This window comes from Vitis vinifera, chromosome 11 (assembly GCF_030704535.1).
Source record: "Vitis vinifera cultivar Pinot Noir 40024 chromosome 11, ASM3070453v1".
Classification (NCBI taxonomy): domain Eukaryota; kingdom Viridiplantae; phylum Streptophyta; class Magnoliopsida; order Vitales; family Vitaceae; genus Vitis; species Vitis vinifera.
The window spans coordinates 16,333,462-16,357,547 of NC_081815.1; the positions used below are offsets into that span (position 1 = coordinate 16,333,462).

Consider the following 24,086-nt stretch of genomic DNA (forward strand, 5'->3'; position numbering starts at 1 on the left):
GCATATAAAAATCATATTAAGAATCTTAGAAAAACAAAACACTATTTAGTGGCATTGACTAACATGAATTCTTTCCTCTTTTCCTATTTGCTAAAGTATCTTTTTTCTTTTCCTTTTCCTTTTTCTCTTTCTAACCGTGAAAATTTCACTTTATTTTATTTTATTTTATTTTTATCAATTTTAGGAATACATATTTCTTGCAGGCTACCCTGACTTCCAAATTCTACCACAATCTCCAAACGTCCTATTAATCCAAAAAAGTAACACACAAATTCTCTCTATTAATCCAAGAAATAACACAAACCTTAGAATATTATTCAACTTTAATCTATTGGTCCAAGAAGAAGAGAGAATATTCTGTAACTATTTTTTCTTTCTCTAGGAAAATCTTTAAATTTTTATTAAACTTGTACGCAACATAACACATGGTTTTATTCCTAAATTATTATAAACTTTTAAAAAAAATTTATTGAAGAGATTAAGAGGATTATATGATCATAGCCCCCCTATCTCTTATTCTGAATTAAAGAATGAGAAGAAGGTGGCTAGGATGTTGAAACCACGTATTCAGAGGAAGGGTAAGTGTTATCAAGTTGCCTTTTTACGGTGAAAATTATTGCATGCATGTTGTGATGATTGTATGGAGGATTTGGGTGATGTAATACATGATATTATGGTTGGCTCTATGTTGCAGAAACACCTACTCATATGTAAGTAAAGCTCAAAGTAAGATAAAAGGTAGAAAAGCTGGAGTGCGAGGACAATGATGGAGTTAAAAAGCAGGAGGAAGAGATGAAAAGTTGAGAGGGAAAATAATAATGAAATGAAGAAATGGAAATGAAAAAATTATTATTATATATATATATGTATGTGTATATATATATATAGTAATCTCTTTAAGCACATATGCCAATATAAATAAGAAGCAAGCATTTGTGTGGTTTCATATCTGGATTCCATCATGCTCTTGAACTGATTCTCCACTATTTCTGTCTCATTCACAGGCTTCAGAAAAGTTTACTCCATTATTCTCACACAGAAAATTGGTCTCATTCTTTCTTCCTTTCTCTCTTTCCTTTCCTTTTTTCTGGTGTGTGTGTGTGTAATACGTCTTTTCAATCACACTACTGCATCATTCTCCTTAAATCTCCCTCTCACACAGCTCTCTCCCTTTATAAGCTTTGAAGCCTCTCTTCTTTCCCATTCCTCACTTCAAGAAGCTCATCAAATCAAGCTCTCTTACAAAAGGTCCTCTTCTCGGTCTCTATGTAGAGAAGAATATTGTCCTTACTTTTCAAATATTCATACATACTCATGTTCCTACGTTTTTTCCCCCTTGGTTTTTCCATCTTTTTTCCAAACTTTTAGACATGAATTTCAGACACCCATTTGTGAAATCCAAATCTTCAACCCAAAACAAAACCATTTTACTCATTCTATGATCTGGGTATTGAACCAAAACTTCCACTTCAATATTTCTAACTATATTCTTCTTGTTCTTATTTGCAGAACTACTCCTAACAATGGCTACCAAAAAGTGGCAGAAAAGCTACTTTGATGTGTTAGGTCTCTGCTGTTCATCAGAGGTCCCTCTGATTGAGAAGATTCTGAAGCCTCTAGATGGTGTCAAAGAGATTTCAGTCATTGTCCCATCCAGAACTCTCATTGTTGTCCATGACAATCTCCTCATTTCCCAGATTCAAATTGGTAACACTCCTAAGAGCTTGCTCTACATATGCATGGATTTTCTCATAGCCCCACAAAATTTTCCCTCTTCCATATAGTACAAATATGGTTGGTTTTATATGGAAAAAATCAATCTTTCTGGCGTCTGATTACAAAAGGGGTCTTGTTTCTGATTGAAAGGTCCTCTGCAGGAGCATATATGGAGGGGGTGCTCTTGTACCCCATCTTTCCATAAATGCCCTACACGACTCTTTGATTAGGACTCGTATCACTGAACTCTTTATTACATGACTCTTTGATTAGGACTCTTATTATCACTGGACTCTTTATCACATGACTCCATCAACAATAATGTTGCTTGGACAAAGAAAAAAGGTCAAATTAATCAGAGCTGGTCCACTGTTTTTCTCTCTTTCTTTTCTTTCCTTTCCTTTTCTTTCCTTGTTAGTGACTGATGAATTGGAATGACACTGTTGTGATATTCAAAGGCTAGTTCCAACTTTCTTTCTTTGCAATTATTTTCTATCTTCTTCAAAAATTTGCTATTATTATTAAACACAAAATAATTACATGGTTCAATTACTTTAACACGGTTTGTTTAGATTTTAGTTTAATATTTTGTAGTATTAATAAATGTCACCAAGTACTGCTAATAAATCTGAAATTACTTGCACGACTTTTTAAACACTTTAAGACTGGACCATCATGATCTACGCATTTACTTAACCTCTTCCATTTTCCTTTATATTAAAGCTCGTCTTTTCCCTTTCACAGAACCCACTCCCACCTTTTTCTTTTAAATCTCAGCCAAACTTTCTTCTTCAAATCTTTTACCTTTCAATAAAGTTGATTTTCACTTTTCTATTAAACAATCTTGTAGCTTTTCAATTGTTAGGATGAAACAAAGAATGTGGAGGATTTTAAACTAATACCAAAGGTGTAATTATTGCACTATAATTTTTCTCAAAATAACAACCATTAAACTCTAAGATGCAAGGAAAGAATTCTAAAGAATTGGTTGAAAACATGGCCTTAAATAGATCCTTGTTTCATATAAGTTTATTTTGTTTTTTTATGTAGTTATGAAGCTATTTATCATATCATCATATGTCTTTTGGGTGTGATTAATTGCAGTTAAGGCACTAAACCAAGCAAGATTAGAGGCTAATGTTAGAATATATGGGGAAGTCGCTTATCAGAAGAAATGGCCTAGTCCTTTTGCAATTGTTTCTGGTATCTTACTCTTGCTATCATTTCTCAAATATGTGTATCAACCTTTCCGGTGGCTCGCTCTTGGAGCGGTTGCTGCCGGCATCTTTCCCATCGCCTGGAGAGGGATAGTGGCCATCCGAAACTTCACACTTGATATCAACATTCTTGTTCTCATCGCAGGTATTTACTACATTTTATATATATATATCTATATATTTATCATTCTTAGCTAGTTAGCTTCAAGAATTACTCCAGTCATTTTAATATCGATTCTTTATTAAACATAAATCCAATGTTGTCATTATCACTCGTAAAACAAGAGAGTAAGACGTATGTCTTTTATCCCGCTACAAAACAGATGGCAAGTTGTATCAGCACTCAAATTCATGATAAAGAAAATTTCCCTATTTTTTCCCACTCAGTGTAGACAAGACTTTAGCTAGACTTATACTAATTGAGTTTGATTTTTACCTAATTTAGGGTTTAAAGTTGTTCTTAAACCCCTCCCATTAAAAGACTCCTCACACACATATTTGAGGCCTATCTCCTATTTAGGACATTTCTACCTATCTAGTGTTAGCTTTCAAGTGCTTACATTTGTATCCAAACATGTTGAAATTTGTCATCTATATCTTAAACCCAAATCCTAAGAGCTTATGCTTTTAGGAAAAAATAGTTGTCCATATGCTATATCAGAGACTTGTATAATCAGGTCATGAATTCAAATTTCATCACATATTTATTTTTTTGATGATGGTGATGAAGGCTATCCTCATCCTAATTTTTTTTGATAAATAAGGGCTTTTAGCTTTTGCTCCTATGATAAAATCATAGTAGGCAAATGACAAATGCCACTTGCATTCGCTTTTTATTTAAAACAGAAGAAAAAGGCACTTCAATTCCCAAACGTTCCCCTTCAACTCAAGACAAGAACCTACTCATGAGCCCATTCTTAACTGCAAATTTAATATACCCTATAGATCAGATAGTCATTGCTTGCCTAACCTAATACCTCATTTAATACCCCCATACTCTCCTTTCAATTAAGATGTTGCGTTGTGCTTTAAATTAGAGTTTTATTGTAGTTTTATTTTTTATCCAAATAAACCTGATCCATTGCTAGCCCACTACTCGTTAACTTGAAACCTTTAGATCAATTGATAACTTAACATGGTATCAGAGCTAACTTGATATATGAATAATAAGATTTATTTATATTCCATCAAATAAATGAAGAGACCCAAATACACAGTTGTTATTGACAGATTGAATTTTGATAAATTGATCATAATTGACAGTGATTGGGACAATTGCTTTGAATGATTATTGGGAAGCTGGGTCCATAGTATTTCTCTTCACCATTGCAGAATGGCTTGAGTCAAGGGCTAGTCACAAGGTATATATATAGACATAGACATGATTGTGAACACATTTAAATTGGTACCTAAATATTCTTAATTTTTATAAAAATAACATCATAAATAAACAGTTGGGAAAACTTACAAATTTCATATCTCAGGCAACTGCAGTCATGTCATCGCTGATGAGTATAGCTCCTCAAAAGGCAGTGATAGCTGACACCGGAGAAATTGTAGAAGCCAACAGTGTCCTGGTGGACACAATCATCGCTGTTAAGACTGGAGAAGTCATACCTATTGATGGAATTGTAGTAGAAGGAAAATGTGAGGTCGATGAGAAGAGCTTAACAGGAGAGTCATTTCCAGTGGCCAAACAAAAGGACTCCACTGTTTGGGCTGGCACCATAAATCTAAATGGTAGCAGCTCTCTATATCTCCATTAATACAAGGAACAAGGAAAAGAGTCGTTTTTCTGATAATAAGCATCTTTCATTTGAGCAATTTCAGGTTACATCAGTGTAAAAACTACAGCCCTAGCTGAGGACTGTGTGGTGGCCAAGATGGCAAAGCTAGTAGAAGAAGCTCAAAACAGCAAGTCCAAAACTCAGAGGTTCATAGACAAATGTACCAAGTTTTACACCCCAGGTCAGTACATTTCTTTATAATCATAATTCGTGGGCTCATTTCCCAAATAGTGTTCAGAGTAATTAACAGCAAAACATGATGCCTAAATTTGTGTTCACTCCTTCACCCAAAATGTAAGCAAGGACATTAGCTGGTGGTGTAAATTGTAACTGGGTAAGATTTTGGAATAACCTGTAGATTAACAGTATCTTTACATTGGTTTCTCCAGTGGTAGTGCTAATATCGGCTGGGCTTGCGGGGATTCCTGCTGCCTTAAGGGTTCATGATCTAAGTCATTGGTTTCACCTATCACTGGTTGTACTAGTAAGTGCATGTCCATGTGCACTGATTCTCTCAACGCCAGTTGCTACATTCTGTGCACTTTCAAAGGCTGCTGTATCTGGGTTGCTCATCAAAGGAGGAGAGTATCTTGAAATTCTTGCTAAAATCAGGATCATGGCTTTTGACAAAACCGGTACAATTACAAGGGGTGAATTTGTTGTTAAGGATTTCCAGTCTCTGCGGGATGATGTTAGCTCCGATACATTGCTCTACTGGTAAGGACTCCTCCTGAGAGAATTTCATGAAAGTTTGCAGTTACTTGGAAACTAAGACTAGATGGCAAAATTTTGAAGGGTTTCTAGCATTGAGAGTAAGTCGAGTCATCCGATGGCAGCAGCTCTTTTTGATTATGGACTGTCACAATCCGTCGAGCCAAAGCCAGAAAATGTGGAAGAGTTTCAGAATTTTCCCGGGGAAGGAATCCATGGGAAAATTGATGGGAAAGACATCTATGTTGGAAACAGAAAAATCGCTCTAAGAGCTGGGTGTGAAACAGGTGAATGGTTTCACATTACACAATGGAAATGTGCATCTTTTATGCTGGTTTTCATTCCTAGGCAATATTTGAAATAATTTTGTGTTTAAATTTTCAGTTCCAACCATAGGAGAAGACAAGGAAGGAAAGACAATTGGGTATGTATACTCTGATGCAACTCCAACTGGAATTTTTACCCTCTCCGACGCTTGTCGAACAGGGGTTGTGGAGGCTATTAAAGAGCTGAAGTTATTGGGAATTAAATCTGCCATGCTTACAGGAGATAGTCATGCATCAGCTATGCATACACAAGATCAGGTGCACCTTGCACTGTTGAATTTATATAATTTGATTATCATGTGTAAAAAATCATCAAAATATGACTGTAAAATCCTAAAGTAATAAGCTAACAAGGCAGCAAAAAATATCTCATGTGCAGCTAGGGCATACTCTAGAGGTTGTTCATGCAGAACTTTTACCTGAAGATAAGGCGAGAATCATAAAAGACTTTAAGGAGGAAGGACCAACAGCCATGATTGGTGATGGTGTAAATGATGCCCCTGCATTGGCCACAGCAGATATTGGTATCTCAATGGGCATTGCGGGTTCAGCACTTGCGACAGAGACAGGGCATGTGGTTCTTATGACAAATGATATTAGAAAAATACCCAAAGCTGTTCGGTTAGCAAGGAAAACCCACAGAAAAGTAGTTGAGAATGTCATTTTATCAATCACTACAAAGGCTGCCATCCTTGCCTTGGCCATTGCAGGTCACCCGCTTATTTGGGCAGCAGTTCTTGCTGATGTCGGTACATGCTTGCTAGTGATCTTCAACAGCATGCTACTTTTACGAGGAACACACCAACATGGAGGAAAATGCTGTAAATCCTCTGCTGCCTCACATGTTGACAAGCATGGATGTAAAGGGGGTGGGAGCCACTCATCTCATAATCATCAGCATAGTTGTTCCAACAGCATTTCTCAAAAGAAGTGTGAGCCTCAGAAGTGTTCTTCCCAGAGGTGTGCTTCAAGATGTCAGCCTGATCATTCCGGGTTGAGTTCGTGTGTGAATACTAAATGCACGGACTCAGCTGACAGGCATGATTGTTGTGTAGGCAATGAAGGGCACCACGATATGCAGCATTGTGACCAGAGAAGTGGTAACACCGCCACTCATGGTACGGAGTTGCACAATAAGCCCAACCATAGTTGTTCAGGGCATTCTTTTCCCAGCTTGTGTGTGAAAGATGAAGGAGCAAACCTGGTTGACAGGCTATGTGATGGTGGAGGTGATGGGTTCCATGAGTCCAAACACTGCAAACATGGGGGCTGTGACATGGTCAATCACAATACGATTTCATGCAGTACAAGTAACCATCAACACCATTCTATTGCTCTTACAGACTCAAGACAACAAATGCCCAATAATGGCCATTGTCAAAAGATTCCTTGCATTAAAAACCATGTCAAAAACCATAGCAAAGATGAAGTAGGACATGAAGTTCGTTCTGAGTGCAAGAAGCATGGTATGGACTCTAGTGCACCACTTCATGCATCTACCGATCTTGAATTGGGCACTGGTTTAGTGGAATCCACTGGTAAGCATGCCTGTATGAGTTTGGAGAAGAGAGAGGTCGGTGGATGTTGCAAGAGCTTTAGAAAGGAATGTTGTGGTAAGCATGGGCATTTTGGAACTGGTTTTGGTGCAGGTTTATCAGAAATCATCACTGAGTAGATGTACAACTTCATAGAAGGATAAGATCTTTACATGCTTAACTGTGCTATCAATGGTCTAGGAAATTTTTGTTGAAATGGCAATGGCATGAGAGAGAAACTTTAAAGAAAGATAGGATCTTTACATGCTTGATTTTGCAATCAATGGATTAGAAAGTTTTTGTTGAAAGGCCAATTGCGTTAGACAGAAGCCAAAATTAATACGAAGATAAAATAAAAAGTTTATTTTGTAAGAAGTGTTGAGTTTCGTTAGCATTTTGGTTTCATGCAATATTAATTGTTCCTTGACAAGTGAGAGAAGACTCAAGAAAATCAGGGATTCAACTCAATGTATATTAGAAGCAACCTAAAAGTAATGACAGAAAAGTAGTGAAAAGTGCATGGACCACACATATACATGAACATTTTTCATATCTACAACTTCCTGATTAATTTCACCATAAACACAGGTTAACCAAAAAGATAATTTAGGTGGGACAACAATATAACCAAAATGGAATGACAATGTTATGAAAAATAAATATATGGGCAGATTATTCACAACATTTCTTCCCCTTAATATGCTGTTCATCAACTCCCAACCAATTTTTGAAGTGCTGAATCTTTTTCCTTTAGGAGTGCCTAGGTGAATGTATGATCCACCTAGCTAATCTTCAAATTTTCATGCTAAATAATAATTTCACCTACTTCAATAACTTCTCTAATAAAATGACGTTTTATGGTGATATGCTTTGTGCAGCTATGATAAACTGGATTTTTTGTTGTCCCTTTATACTGATTGGCTGTCAAAAAACTCTCAGCATTTTCTTTGCACATCAACATAACTCCCGCCCTCCTCAACAACAAACAAGCTAATTTCAGTCCAGAACTTTTGTTACTTCCAATTGCAAAGTCCATAGTTCCTAGAATATACTATAGAAGCCATTTTTCTGCCCTGAGATGTATTTTACTTACAAAGATTATATTTGGTCTTGCATCAGCTGCTTGGAAAGCAGGCTGCAGGTTGCTAACTTCGTTAGCTATTAAAGCATTCAAAGAAAAATGGCATTTCAGCTTCTACGGAGACTGCCATATACTACATCCTTGGTAAAGCTCCATTCTAAAGGGAATGAGAGGGGGTAGATGCTGGTTTGCGGTGGAGTCGATGTCTTTCAAAGTCTCGGTGGAGGAAGCTCGAGGAGAGTTAAAAGGAATCATTGTGGAGAGGAGCAGGGGCTTTTCCTCTTGGATTCGGTTTGGGGATTTGAGCTTAAGAAGGCTGTTGGATGGAATTGAAGAATGTTGCAGGGAGGAAAAGGAAGGAAGATTTGTCAAAGTTTGGGAGGATGAGGAGAGAAAGTACAGGTTGGATAGAAGGGTCAATGGGGCGGGGAGGTTCGTACTATGTTCTGTTCTTGATCTGGAGAGTAAGAGGTTTTGTTTAGTGTTCCCTGAAGGAAAGGGGCTGCTTGGGCGCTGGGTTACTTTGGCTGAGAAACTGAGGTCCTTGGGAGTGATTACTTGTGATGAAGCTATGACTCTATTGATACCTACAGCTGGTAGGGACAAGAAGAGTCTTGATAGACCGAGGGAGTTTGAGAAGAGGGCATTTCTGGATGTTGCCAGAGCGTCGGCTGGAAGGGTAGGGGATGCTCTTTGGCTTCAGCTTGGTGGCAGGGAGATGTGGTGCAAGGGGTACCAATTGGGTCTCTGCTTATTTGGAAGGTGGGGAGAGGGGTCGATTTTGGAATCCAAGTTGGTCTCACTAAAAAGATGAAGGGAACGCTTGTGGAATCTGAAGGGAGGAGTGAAACTTGCGAAGTTGGGAGGTGCCTCCTTTTTGTTGGAATTTGAAGATGGGGAAGAGGTAGATAGAGTGTTGAAGAGGGGGGTGCGATGGTTCAAGGATAGACTTTTGTGTTTGGAGAGATGGAACGCAAAGGTTGGTTGTTTGCAGTTAGGAAATCTTACCAAAGAAGTTTGGGTGAGGGTGGTGGGTCTCCCGCTTCACTTTTTGAATGGGGAGGTGTTCAGGAAAATAGGAGATTGTTGTGGGGGATTCATTGGGGTGGATGAAGACATAAGGAGGTTCTCCCAGCTGCAATGGGCCAAAATTTTGGTAAAATTAGAGGGAAAAGACCTTTTAGGGACTTTGTGGTTGGTGGTGGACTTTTCCTGTTTTGCCATCCAATTGTGGTGGGGGGTGCCACCTTGGGTCTCTATTGTGGTTCCAATGAACAGGAGTTGAGGGAGTGAGGGGGCGAAGGTTAGGGATGATGGTGAAGGTGGTTTATGTGCAGGGTGGAGCATGGGAATGGAACAGGAGTCTTTGTGTGCCGCAAAGGTTGGCTTGGCATGCTCGGGTGGAGAGGTTGGGGGTGTGGAGTTCAGTAAAGGCAATGTGTCTGCAAAAGCGGCTGCGCTTTTTGATGGTGACGCGGAGGTTGGGGAGGGTAGGAGAGAGAAGGATTAGAATTTCAAATTGTGATGGGTGACCTACTCTTGGAAAAGGCCTTGGGTCTGTTGGGCAGGGTTGTTAAGCCAAAGAGAATCAAGGCCTCTTGAGTTCTAAAAAGGGCATATCATTTTCAAAGAGTGGGCTTGGTCGTCTCTTGATGGAGGAAGAAGGTTGGGGGCCAAGCTCGTTTTGGGAGGTGGGTTAGCCTAGTCACGCTGTGAAAAGGGCCATGGATTTGGATCGGGTCGGTCTTGATGGGTTTTTAAAAGAGGTTAGGGCTTTGGGGGGAGTCCATTTTCATCAAAGCTGTGGGGTGTGGATGAAGACTTGTTTGGAGGAGAGGTTTTCGCAGCAGCAGAGGGAGTCTCTATCAGTGGCTCTTCAGCTGGCGCATGCCTCATGGAAGAAGCTTTTAGGTACCTTTTCCTTTCGCTTAAATCTCGTTGTGCTTTGGGGGGACGAGTCTTTTCTTCTTCTCCTTTCTCAGGGTTGGAAGGGGCTTTGGTCACAGTAAAAAGGAGGACCACGATGCGATCGTTGATTTTGTGGATAGGGAAGGGGAGCTAACTGTAAATCCCTAGAGAGTGCTTTTGGTGGAGGAAATGGGTAATGGACAAGGAATTGGTGAGTCTTTCTTGTTGAAGGAGGCAAACGATGGGGTGGTGGAAGAAAATGGAGGGAATTTGGAGTCTTGGAAGTTTAGCTGTTTGGCAAAGTTCTACCATTGTTTGGGAACGCCAATGGAGGGCTTCGAGGGGCAAATCTTGAAGCTTCTTAGAAGAATGAATGAGAGAAGATAACTTTTTAAGAAGGTGACGGGGAAGAAGACAAAATGTCAGAAATCCTCAAGATTTGACCTGGAGCTAAAGAAGCTGGAGTCTTCGGTGAATTATTGTAGGTCAGGGGGCTTTGTGGGGGAATCGACTTAAGTTAGATGAAGATTCGAATTTTGTAGTGGATTGTGAGAGGGGCTAATGATGGAGATAAAAGAAAACTAATCAAGGTTGTTATTAAATCCCAGAAGGCGGATTTAATATGTTTGCAGGAAACTAAAATCCAGGAAATGACCAAGGAGATTGTGTGTAGCTTAGGGGTAGGAAGATGCTTAGAATGGGGGGCTGTGAACTCAAGGGGGGTGGGGGGAGGGGTTCTGGTGTTTTGGGACAATAAGGTGTTACAGCTGCTAGAAATGGAGGAGGGGAACTTTTTAGTTTCTTGTGGTTTTAAGAGTTGTGAGGACGATTTTAGTTGGAGCTTTACAAGGGTTTATGGTCCCACGTTGAAGATGGATAGGGAGAGTTTTTGGAGCGAGTTAAGGGTTGTTAGAGGTTTGTGGAGTGATTATGGTGCGTGGTAGGTGATTTCAACATGATCAGATTCCCCTAGGAGCATAGCAGAGGAGGTAGATTGTCTTCAACTATGAGAAGATTTTTCAAGGTGATAGAGGACTTAGAGTTGAGGGACCTACCCCTTCAAGGAGGTATTTTCACTTAGAGCGGTGGTTTAAATAATCGAAATAAATTGCGAATTGATCGTTTTCTTATTTCTAAATATTGGAAAATTCATTTTCCAGGGGTTGTTCAATTTGTTCTTGCTAGGCCGGTGTTAGACCACTTTTTGATTCTTCTTGAGTGGGGAGGGTTGAGGAGTGAGCCCACTCCTTTCAAGTTTGAAAACATATGGCTAAAAGAGGAGGCCTTTAAGACTGTTTTGAGATCGTGGTGAGAGGGGTTTAATTTTAGTGGGTTTGCTAGCTTCATCTTGATTGAAAAATTGAAAGCTCTGAAACTTGTTCTGAGAAGTTGGAACAAGGAGGTTTTTGGTAAGATTGAAGTTTAGAAGGAGTTAGCCTTAAACCAGGTGGATTTTTAGGATAAGGAGGAGTGTTCTCATTCTCTGTTTTTGGATGAGGAAGAATCCGAGAAGGACGCTAGAGAGATCTATAAAATGTGGGTCCTTTTTGAAGAATTGTCTTGGAGGCAAAAATTGAGAGAAACTTGGTTGAAAGAGGGGGATAGAAATACAAACTTCTTTCATAGAATGACCAATGCTCATGGGAGGAAGAACCAGATGACCAGAATCAAAATTAATGGGTCGTGGATCACAAAGGACAGTGAAATCAAGAGGAAGTAAGTAGAGCTTTTCATCTTCTGCTCTCTACCTCAGGTGATAGGAGACTTAGTCTTAGTGGATTGTCCTTAGCGAGTCTAGATGATTCTAAGGTGGTAGGGCTAGAGAAGCCTTTTTCGGAGGAGGAAGTGTATGGGGCTCTGCCGAGTTTTAGCGGGAATAAAGCTCCAAGCCTAGATGGGTTTCCCATGGCTTTTTGGTCGTTTTTGTGGGAGTTTGTGAAGATTGAGGTGATGAACTTTTTCAGGGAATTTTGTAGGTTGGGTTGCTTTATGCACAGTTTGAATACTACCTTTCTAGTTCTGATCATGGAAAAATGGGGGGTAAAGGACTTGAAGGATTTCAGACCAATTAGCTTGGTTGGGGGGGGGGGGAGGCTATACAAGTGGCTGGCCAAGGTGCTGGCTAATAGGTTGAATGGGGTGCTAGCTAAGGTGATTTCCAAGACCCAAAATGCATTTGCGGAGGGCAAGCAAATATAGGATGCAATGCTCATTGCGAATGAAGTAATAAACTCGATTTTGAAAAGCAATGGAGGGGCGATCCTATGTAAGTTGGACATTAAGAAAGCCTATGATCATGTGGAATGGTCTTTTTTGCTTACAATTATGAAGAAGATGGGGTTTGGGGAGAAGTGGTTAAGGTGGATTAAGTGGTGTTTATCCATAGCCAAGTTTTCCGTTGTGGTTAATGGAACACCTTCAGGCTTTTTTCAAAGCTTTAAGGGCCTAAGGCGGGGAGACCCACTTTCACCTTACCTTTTTGTGATAGTGATGGAAGCCCTCAATTGTCTTTTAAAGAGAGCAGTCTATGGTGGCTTTTTATCGGCTTGTCAAGTGTGGGGAAGGGGATGTGAAGTGGTCCAGGTGTCCCACTTGCTGTTTGCTGATGATACACTGATTTTTTGTGAAGTGCAAGAGGAACAAATGACGTTTTTGTGTTGGTTGTTGATGTGGTTTGAGGCAATCTCTGGGTTGAAGGTTAATTTGAATAAAAGTGAGTTGATCTCGGTGTGAAGGGTCTCCGAATGTGGATGATTTGGCTTGTGAACTGGGCTGCAAGGTGGGAAGTCTTTCGTCCACTTATTTGGGGATGCCATTGGGGCTCCTTTTAATTTTGTGGCAGCTTGGGATAGTATTGAGGAAATATTTCATAAAAGATTGGCTATATGGAAGCACCGATACATCTCTAAGGGCGGGAGAATTACTTTGATTCGTAGTACTTTGTCCACTTTGCCTATTTATTTTAAGTCTATCCTCCATTTGTCAAGAGTGGTTAGAATGAGACTGGAGCAGATTCAGAGGGACTTTCTATGGAGAGGTGGGACTCTTGAGTGAAAACCTCATTTGGTGAGGTGGTTGACAATTTCTTTCTTGCCTTACCTCAATTTTCTAATTCACCTCTAGTTTTCCCTACTAAGTTCGTTTGGAATTCTCAAGTCCCCTTCAAAGTCAAGTCCTTTGTCTGGTTGGTGGCTCACAAGAAGGTTAATACTAATGACTTGCTACAGTCGAGAAGACCCTACAAAGCACTTAGTCCCGACATTTGTAAGTTGTGCATGAAGCATGAAGAAACAGTAGATCACTTTTTTCTCCATTGCTCTTTGATGATGGGGTTGTGACACAGATTATTTCAATTAGCAAAGATGGATTGGATCCCCCCAATGAGCATCTCTGACTTGTTATCTACTAATTTTAATGGTTTTGGATCTTCTAAGAAAGGGATTGTTTTATGGCAAGACGCGTGCATTGCTTTAATGTGGGTGGTGTGGCGGGAAAGAAATGCAAGGATTTTTTAGGATAAAGTAAGGAATTCAGAGAATCTTTGGGGTTCTATTCGTTTTCTAGCTTCTCTTTGGACTTTTTGTTCTAAGGTTTTTAAGGGGATACCTCTTAACGTGTTACAACTTGATTGGTTAGCGGTGTGTAATCCCAATGGGTTGGTCTAACTAGAGTGTTTGCTTGTTTTTTCTTATATTTGATTACTTGTAGTCTGGTGGGAGGATTCCTCATCCTTCTCTTGTACTTCCTTTTTATCAATATATTCCTTTGTTGTTTCCTATAAAATAAATAAATAAATAAATAAATAAAAATAAAAGAAAAGGGGGACTAGGGGTTAAGAGCCTTGCTTTGCTCAACAAGGCTTTCCTTGGCAAATGGACATGGCATTTTGCTACTGAAAGAGAGGCTTATTGGAACCAAGTTATAAGGGGAAAATATGAGGAGGATCGAGGTGGGTGGTGTTCCCATGAGGTTAGGGAGGGGTATGAAGTAAGGTTGTGGAAAACAATTAGGAAGCTTGGCCACCTTGTTAGCATTAGACTATCTTTTGTGGTGGGTAATGGCCAGAGGATGAGCTTTAGGAAGGATAAGTGGTGTGGAACTTCATCGTTTTGCGAGTATTTCCCCTCTTTATTTGCTTTCACTGCATCCAAAGAGGCTTGGGTGAGTGATATGTGGACTGATTTAGTAAGTGGGGAAAGGGGGGAAGGGGAAGGAGGAGGAGGAGGGGGGGAGTAGTGTGGAACCCTTGTTTCACGAGATCCTTCAATGATTGGGAGCTGGTTGAGGTGGAGAACCTGTTGGGGCGCTTGGGTGGGGAAAGAGTGTTGTTGGATGAGGAGGCTGAGGTGAGGTGGTTAGAGTCCAAAAATGGCAATTTCTCAATAAAGTCCCTTTACAAAGTCTTAGAGTCGGACCTTTACAAAGTCTCAGTAGTTGTGGAAGCTAGTTTTTACCTTATTCACTGTGTTTTGGGTGTTCCCTTCATCGGTAAGGGAGACCCTCTTGGGTAGGCAAAAAGTGTAGGGTGGTGTGGAAAGCAGGCCCGTTATGCTTGTTTGGAAGGCTAGAAATAGAATTGCTTTTGAAGATGGGGTGCAAAGGTTGAAAGCTTCTTTTGTGTATTTACTATGGTAAGAGACCAAACTATCTATAAAAGATGTCCTTCGATGTTAATAGATTTTATTGATTGGGTGAGATTTCGTTAAGGGAGGGGCTGTTCTTTTGTACATCTTGTTTGGATAGTTTTCTTTTTTTGTTTCAGCTGTAAGGGGGTGAGCGTCCTTCTCTTGTACATTTTGGGCCGCTATTTTAGTGCCTCTTTTTTAATACAATACTTTTACTGGAGAAATAAAAGCATAATCATTTTTTTTCCTTTTCATTTCTATGCCAAGAAGATTATAACATGCGGTGGAGGGTACGTACATGTACATATTTCTTCTCCTTTTGACAAAGGCCCATGTTTTTTCAATAAATCTCCTTGTCCTTTCGTACTTCAGAATATTTGCTTATGCGCTCTTCAAATATTTCTGACATGTAATTTTGGATATTCTGATATCTTCTATAGGATTATTTAAACCATATTGATTCTCAGTTTGACCTCTGCAGTTGTGATGTGGGACATATTCCTACCTAGGGCTCTAGCCATCAGGTCCAGAGAGGCACTAGCTGGTTGCTCTAAGATTAAACCCCCCCAATTTTGCCTTCTATAGGGCACCTTCCATGCTTGTTCTCTCCACCAATGCTATCACAAATGCAAAAATCCAAGGCACAATTGCTCTCATCTTTGGAAACATAATGGTAGTCTTCTGAAATATGTCTCATACATTAGGATTATAGAACATGAACATAGATAAGGGAGAGAAGATCCATATCAAAATATTGCCATCTAGTTACAGAGCTGCATCATTATGGCTGCACCAGAATTCACTTTGGCTGAGAGGTCAAATTTATTGACATTTCTGGGTTTTCCTTTGTTGAACTATTCAAAGACTGTCATCCTGGAGAGCTATTTAGGAATCCAATACACCAGCAGGGTTTGTGCAGGTGGAATGAATATATCACTTTGACACAGAGCCATGGAGCTAACACAGGGAGGGAACAGAAAAAATTGCAATGAAGAAACAATGCAGTTCATGATGGTGCATTTCTATGTGGAGCAGAACATTTGCTCTCTTTCTTGATCCATAAGGAGGACAGACTAAGTGAAACGGGACCTCATATCTTTATGTTGAGCAAAGAGAAGAGATCATTAATCAGCAATTTGAGAAAATTATCAATGAAAAATGAATGTTGATGCTTCTATCCATTTATATACTTCAATTATTGTTGGAAGGGAGGCATTGAGTGTTTGCATCATTAATCTCGTCAGTAATGTATACAAAATTCAGGTGTGAAAATGGAATGGAAGATTGTATGGAATGCTACAATGAAGTTCCCTCAACAAACCATATCGACAAATATTTGTCACTTATCAACTCATTGACTAGATATTTGCATTCAAACTGTAGTTGACCTAGAAATAATAAAATTTTATAAAGGATAGACCAATTTTTCATGCAATTGGTTTTATTGATCAAAAAAAGAAAGAAAAAAAAAGCTGTCTCAAAGAACAATAAATGAGGGAAGGTTTACCTCTTTGAATGTCCATGATGCACTATGAAGAGAAAACAGCTTATCCTTTTTGGTAAAATTTGTAGTTCAGCCATTCCTCACCATGATCAAAGCCTGAATGGCTTCATAGTTTCTTATAAGATCTATATGGATCGAATTAAGACAATGCATTGAAATCTAATCAATTAGCTGAAGGTTAAGAATTCATTAGTTGACAGCTGATTATCAAACATCATCCCAAAAAATATCTTTAGAGAAAGCAAAGGACAAATAAAAAGTGCATGAAAAAATATAAAAGAATGCTGGCTTCTCTCAAAAGAAAAAAAAAAATACACTCACAACCTGCGGATCTTCCATATAATCAAGCCACCTACTTCTTAGAGGAAGCACTAATACTCTTCTATGAATATAGTCACAAAAGAGTTTCTTTAATTTTCTAAAATCTTAATTTCTGCGTCAGTTTGTTCCGAATTCTAATTTGCCAAATAGCTAACTGGAAGTTGAGAAAGAAGGACAAAATTTCTATAGCAATGAAGCCACTGTAACGAGATGAAAAAAAAAATGGTTTCAATTAAGCTCTATTTTAAGCGCTGGGCCATTAACTCATCGACAGTCATTTCAATCCATCGACAACTCCTTCAATTATCGAAATCAGAAATTGGAAACGGCAAATGGTTTCCATTACAAACCTCAGAGAGCAATCTACTATAGCAAGTCACATAAAATTCTGACAAAACCTAAAAAAATTTCAGTTTCTTTTTGTTCCGACGAAAATTATTTCTCCAGAGTTTTTTTTTTTCATTAATCAAATGGAGAACGATTTGTGCTTTACGAACTCGAAGAACATGTACCTGAGAACCAACATCTGAGAGATTTCGAGCTCCGGATGCTGGTTCGAACCTCCGGCGATAACGCTGGCGAGAATGCGCTGGCCAGGGAGGGTTCCAAAACCCAAGAAGTAGAACTGTAGAAGAAACCTCTGCAGGGAAAATGGAGGAAAGAGCAGGTTCCAGATCTCCTTCTTAAACTGAAACGACGCCGTTCTAGTTTCTTCGTTTATTAAAACGGCGACGTTCTGTTTCTCCGTTGATGAAGGAAAGCCTTTCCTCTTTCCCCGTTACCTGCTGTCGATCCTTTGCAACAACAATTGTTTCACTTGCTCCTAATCCAATATTTTTACTAATATTTTGTACCTCTTATTTGGGAGTTTGAACTCAAATCCTTATTTACAAAAGATGAACATGACATTTTTTTATATCAATTATCATATTTTGATTTGTGAAAATCACATTATTGATCAAAATTTTCTAAAATAATTTCTCGGGTCCTAGATTTTGGCTCCTATTTTTCTTGATTAAAAATGTACTCACCATAAAAGTGTTATTTTTATTGTGAATTCTAATTGAAAAGTTGAGAAAGATTTGTAAGGGTTTGTTTGGGAATATTTTTAAAAATTGTTCTCGAAAAATAGTTTTAAAAACGATTCTCTAATATTTTTCTAAAGTAAAAATTATTTGGAAAGTTGAAATATTTTTAACTTATTTTTTTTATTTTAAGATATCATTTTTTTTAAATTAAGAGTCTTTTTGGTCATGTGATTTAAAAACAGTTTTCTTTTTAAAAAAAACAAAAAATTGTTTTTAAAAATTTCTAATACTACCGTTTGTTTTTTAGAAATAATTTTTAAAAACAAAGTGAAATAGAAAACAATTTTTAGAAAACAAGAGTTGTTTTTATTAGTTTTTAAAAATAAAAAGAAAATGTGAGCTTGTTTGACCATGTTTTTCAAAACTTGTTTTTAAAAACTGTTTTTAAGTTAAAGAATAAAAAAATAATTTAAAAACAAGTTTAAAAAAATATGGTTAAATGGGCTCTAAATTTTATATGAGTTTTATTTTCAATTATTCTTTTTAAAATAATAGTATGAAACAAATTGAAAAGAACTAAAAATAATTAAAAATATGTTCCAAAAAGTACATCATGTTTTCAATTTTTGATTGTCATAAAATATATACATATATATATGTTCTCAAAAATAAAAAACTAGTTTTGAAAATAGTTAACAAACATAACCTAAAACTTTGGCATATAGTAATGAAAGTTCCAAAATGAGACCTATTATATCATCATGTTTTCTAAATTTTTTTTTAAAATGTTTTTTATTCTTTAATTTAAAAACAAGTTTAAAATAATATGACCAAACGAGCCAATATTTTTATTTTCTTTTTAAAAATTGGTGAAAATAATTCTTACTTATTTTCTAAATACTATTCTCTATATCACTTTATTTTTTAAAATTGTTTTTAAGGAATAATGGTAAAACAATATTAAAAAATTTTAAAAATAGAAAACTGTTTTTAAATCATACTACCGGACTCTTAAATTTATAGGATTTGGACCCACAAAGTATACCATACGCTCTAACTATATATATATATATATATATATATATATATATATATAAAATAAAAGGAACAATCAAAGAATAGAACAATTTGAAGGGTTTTCTAGTGTGCCTTTTGGGTGGATGCCTGGAATTATGTGGTGAGATATGTAGAGGAGAAAAAAAAGGGTCAAAACCCATATCTGTATATATAAATTAATATTACTTTAGAAATTCCCCATAATGAATCTTATTCCTTTCTCAACAGAGCCCTGCAAATATGAAGGATGAAGGATGAATGTGCCACGTAACCTTTCAATAGGGACTCTTTCTCCAGCCTTCTATTCATTCACTCATCTTTTGAATGGTCAAGAAAGCTTGGAGATTACAGATTGACACAACGATATTGGACATTCTCTCTCTCTCTCTCCTTTAGCACTGTGGGTGCATGCTTAGGACTTAGCAGAGACCCAAGTCTATCATATATAGTAATTATGATGCTGCCTTTTTTTTTTTTTTCTAAACTTACATGCAATAACGAGAAGTTATGCATATGAATTAATCCAACCAGGCGGTATAAGAGGTTAAGCTTACTTTTGGGTGAGATGAGAATTTGTATGTATGATTGTAGTTAAGGGCAGGCCGGGGCTAGATGTACGTCTTTGTTCTCTTTTGGTGGCATCGCAAGCACTTGCCACTTTTGGAAGGTTAGTCAGATGGGGAATATATGCCCCAACTTTATAAGCCTTTATATATGTCAACCATTGCTAGCTCTTCATAGCATATCGTTTGGTGTTTGGTCTAAGAGTCTTGCATGAAGAGGTGGAGAGTGGAGTGCAGCCAAGGATGACTTGCCGGAATTCACATATAGAGTGGAATGAGGCAATAGACCGGCCTCTTCTCATGGTGTCCCTGGCAGGTTGTCCTTGGCTACCTTTCGCTCTCTTCTTCTTATGTGAGGCTGTGTAGACCTGTATAATGAAGTTGCATGGTACCATTAATAATGAAGTTACTGAAGTTGAACTAGATTATTGAAAAGAGATGCATATTGACCAGTTCATTGTTATTTTTTTCAGATTTATGATCGTACGTACTGTTGATTAGGCATGGGATTATGATGCTGGTTTTCCTTTCTTTCTTTCTTTCTTTCTGTATTTCTTTCTTTCTTTATGAACTGCAGGCAGATAAAGCTTTTTATATGGTTATATTCAGATGCTTAAACATGTTACAGTAGTGAAGAGTTCCTTTTTCAGCCATGATAAGTGTCATTGTCCAAGTCTTTTTTCAACGATACGAGTGGGTGACAGAAAACACAGCAAAGAAAGGTGTAGAAAAGAGACATATATATATATATATATATATATATATATATTAGTAGACTCTATGAGTGAGAAAAACTGCAGGTGTCTCTTGACTTTGAAGCTGAGGACGTCGAGGTCACTAGAAGAGGAATATATGCAAAGATCCAACTAATGATGGGTGCCGATATTGTTGACATTATGTATCAATCATGAGTCTGAAATCCTTGAAAAGATATGTAAATGGAATGTTTAAACGATTTAAAAAGTTATCAGTAGAGAACCGTATTTGTTAGATTGGATCAAAGAAACTACTCCGCAGACTATTAATGATCTCTTTCTTTAAGGTATATATATTCTACTCTTGTAGTTATCTAACCTTAATTTGATTGTCTTTGATCCGACATGAGATATGCATATCTAATGCTTTCAAACTCTTTGAAGCATAAAACACTCGACTTTTATTCTATTCTAGAAGCTTGTTATGATATTTTATTTCATACACTTCAATCAAGGGAATTATTTGACAAATAAATCATACAATCAATTAACTGTTTCATATCAAAATTCTAGACATTTTCTTACTTTTTAACATACAATAGACCATCTAGAATAATTCAATTTTCTCTTTAACCACTCCATTTTATTGTGGAGAATATAAAAATGTTAAAGGCCGTTGAATCTCATTATTTTCACAATATTCTTTTACTTTTTTTAATATGAATTTGTCTCTTTTATTAGATTTCATTGTCTTCATATATTGTAATACTTTATTTTATAACAACTACGTACAATTTTTTAAAAATAGTAAATATTTTGAAATTTTCTTTTGAAAAATACACTCAAGTTTTTGCACTTCAATCATCAATAAATAGTAAAAACAATTATTCTTACCAAAGGAATTTTGATGAATTGGGCGGCATAGCTCACATGAATGAGTTAACGTTTTAGAGGTTTCTTTGCACTTGTAGTTGTTTTATTTGAAAGAAATTTCTAAATATATTTTTTGAAGGAAGCATCTCATGCATAATTGATCCACGTAATCTATAATAGCTAGGCAACTCTTTCATCATTTTTTTTTTCTTATTTAACAATTGCAATCCCCGTCTAAATCTCAAGTGCCAAAATATCCAAGAAAAATCTTTAATATAGAATTTTAATTATTTTATAGTGATTTTGAATGTTCAACAAGAAATTTTTTTGTCATGAACACATTAACAATCAAATTGACATATTGATTTTATATTGAGAGACTTTGATATTTCATGTGGATATCATAACTCTTTTCTAAGAGTTGGAACTTAATATATTGTTGAATATTAGGTGCATAGAATTGATGTCTTCAATTTTTTTTCAAACAAATTAATCAAGATTTTACCTTTATACTTCACTAGGATTTTAGATGTATCTTCAAAAATAACATGACCACTTTTCGATTTCCTAGCTTCATAAAAATATTTTTAAATTCACACATATAATTATTTACTTTGGTGTAAAGATACCATGTATTTTTCTTCTTATTCTTCCTTTGCATGCCAACAATAAAGTAGATCCTTCTTGATCTTTCTTTTCAACATAGTTGAACTTTATCTCCTCATTCTCTATAATTACAAAACTTTTGATAATTATAATATTGAAGTTGGGATTTATTGTACTCCATCTTTTGTTTTGCCTTGTTTGTTCCTTTTTCCACATTCTTTTCATGAAATGAATTTTGCTTTATTTCTGCATTGTTTGATGAATTGAAATTACACCTTTCTTAATTTCCTTGACCACAACCATAACAATGATTATTTTTTCCTTTCTCATTACTAAAATTTTTTTTGTTCTCCTTTACTATAGGCCTTTTTCTTTCTTCTTCTTCTTTTTTTTTTTTTTTCAAATTTTGTTCCAAATTTTCTTGGTTTTTCCTTTTTAACTTTCATGGGCTTGTAATGATCATCTCATTAGTTGAGTAATGATCCTAGAATTGAAATCTTTTGGACTCTCTAATAGCACAACAATATAATCAACCTTTGAATCTAAAGAGTATAGATACTCTTGAAAAATAATCAGATATTGATTTTAATTCTTTCATATTGATCAAACTTTTAAATTTTCTTCTAATAGTTTGAAGATGGTTTCCTTTTTTTACTTATGATCAACTTCTTTATGGATGTTTTATAATCTCTTCATGCTTCCTTGAGAGTAGTTGTACTTGAAATCTTTTCAAAAGTGTCTTTTTTCATTGCTTGATAAAGGAGGGTAAAATCTTGTCTTTGTTCATTATATCTTTCAAAAACTTTCTTCAACTTTGGAATAGAGTTGTTTCATCTTGTGGCTCCTTTTAGGAGTTCTTTCCATCTCTCATGCATCTTCTAAAATAAGTAAAACTTTTATCTTGACATTCCAATTTTCATAATTGTCTTTGTTGAGTTAATGGATTTGAAATTGATGCACTCCACTTGTCCTTTTTTTCTTATGACTTTATATCAATTTATTGGACCGTAATAGGACTAAACACGTACAAACAATTAAACAAGAGATATAACTAATAAAAGCAAATAAAATAGAAATTCATTGTGTCTTCCATCACTCTTGTTTAACTATTACATAACCCCTTATTATAAATACATATGTATCAAATAAAAACCCTTAATAACAAAAATATAGAACCTTTTTAGTATTCAATTACTTAAATATAAAAACCAAATCCATTACTCAAATAAAAATATTCTAATTAATTTTTAAAAACCAAATATTAAATCGTAATCTTTGGAAACTTTCTATACTTAAATGTACTTCCCAACATTGTTGAGTCAAATGATCTCCTATCAAGAATGCATGCGTGTGGTGAGTCAAGTGTTTGAAGTATTTAGCTCAAAAGTTAATTACCTAATTGGTAAGCACATTTTGAATTTTGACTAATTTGATATTTGGCCAGCATATGGAATCATAAAAAGTGTTGGGGTCGGGTGAAAATGTTTTGATTTATTGAAGAAGACATAAAAACATGGACAAAGAAGACATCAACCTAATGAAGGAGAGAGATCATGTATATTTCAACAAAGATGGAAGGACAATAGAGCAATTTGAAGAAGCTTTTATGTTTTCCTTTTCCGTTGTTTGAAACCATCTTTGGACATGTATGGTTAGATTCTTGGAAATATGTGGTTATGTACGTATATGGAAAAAGGGTCAACACCCACTTAATCAGAGATTCTCCTTGATGAATCGTATTCCTCTCTCAAAAGCCACCCGAAATCTCAAGGATCAAGACTTTACATGACATTTCAGAAAGGATTCTTTTCTCCAACCTTCTATTCTCTCTTTGGAATCCATATGCACACCTAGTTTTACTGAGTTCTATGTTAATGATTATCCAGAGAAGAAGGTCTCTATAGGGCCATCTGTATTATATTGGTCTACAGGGCCCTCCGATTAGAAAGAAAGGCTTCATGATTCCTAGTTTAATTAGTGGGCACAGCCTTAATGTTTAATTTAGAAGTAAAGAGAATACATTAATGGTAACATAGGCAGAAGAGGTTAATTATCTGCTTCACTCCTTCACATCATTAGGGGAAAAACTTAATTGCTATGTGCCTAGAAAATCTAAACCACGTTGACACCTGATCATATGATAGGCATGGATATTGTTGAATGCCTTGGATATGAAGGGGGTCTTACTCCCTACTGAATCACATCCTACGGAGACCATACTCTCACACAAAAAGATTCTATTCCCATTTTCATAAATAATACATGGGCATTCAACCCACTGACTATCCTCTTTAATTCACTTCATGCAAGGGGCACAATATCCTTACATCTGTGTAGACCAAAAAGCTGCATGTTGTATAAGGGAAGGTTTTGGGTGACATGATCAGAATCTGCATGATTTTGAGGGGCTACATATCTTCATTCCCTCTTGGTGGCATCAAAAGCACTTGCTCTTTTGGATGGCTGGTCAGATGGAGAATATATGCCTCAACTTTATCTGCCTTTATATATGATAACAATTGCTCTGCATAGCT

At 36.7% G+C, this 24,086-nt stretch overlaps 1 protein-coding gene, 1 long non-coding RNA gene and 1 other non-coding gene across 4 annotated transcripts; 2 read left to right on the plus strand and 1 right to left on the minus strand.

Annotated features, from left to right (window-relative positions):
- Positions 1 to 950: 950 nt before the first annotated feature.
- Positions 951 to 7,600, plus strand: LOC100243678 (putative inactive cadmium/zinc-transporting ATPase HMA3). 2 transcript variants are annotated; one of them, XM_010658478.3, is made up of 10 exons: positions 951 to 1,248; positions 1,510 to 1,707; positions 2,821 to 3,078; positions 4,197 to 4,294; positions 4,418 to 4,673; positions 4,764 to 4,901; positions 5,110 to 5,437; positions 5,516 to 5,718; positions 5,816 to 6,015; positions 6,137 to 7,600. In XM_010658478.3, exons 2-10 carry the CDS (start codon positions 1,524 to 1,526, stop codon positions 7,430 to 7,432), a joined length of 2,961 nt encoding a protein of 986 aa, XP_010656780.1. In that variant the 5' UTR covers positions 951 to 1,248; positions 1,510 to 1,523; the 3' UTR covers positions 7,433 to 7,600. The 2 variants fall into 2 exon arrangements, with proteins under 2 accessions (XP_010656780.1, XP_059596613.1); XM_059740630.1 differs by having other exon boundaries at positions 951 to 1,046.
- Positions 6,036 to 17,559, minus strand: LOC104880769 (uncharacterized). The gene is made up of 3 exons (XR_786925.3): positions 17,244 to 17,559; positions 16,414 to 16,535; positions 6,036 to 7,011 (listed from the first exon to the last, which is right to left on the minus strand). It is a non-coding gene; the product is annotated as an uncharacterized LOC104880769 (long non-coding RNA).
- A 2,041-nt stretch (positions 17,560 to 19,600) lies between these two features.
- On the plus strand, positions 19,601 to 19,722 carry MIR169J (microRNA MIR169j). Its single transcript, NR_127774.1, has one exon. It is a non-coding gene; the product is annotated as a microRNA MIR169j (primary transcript).
- The last annotated feature ends 4,364 nt before the right edge of the window (positions 19,723 to 24,086 follow it).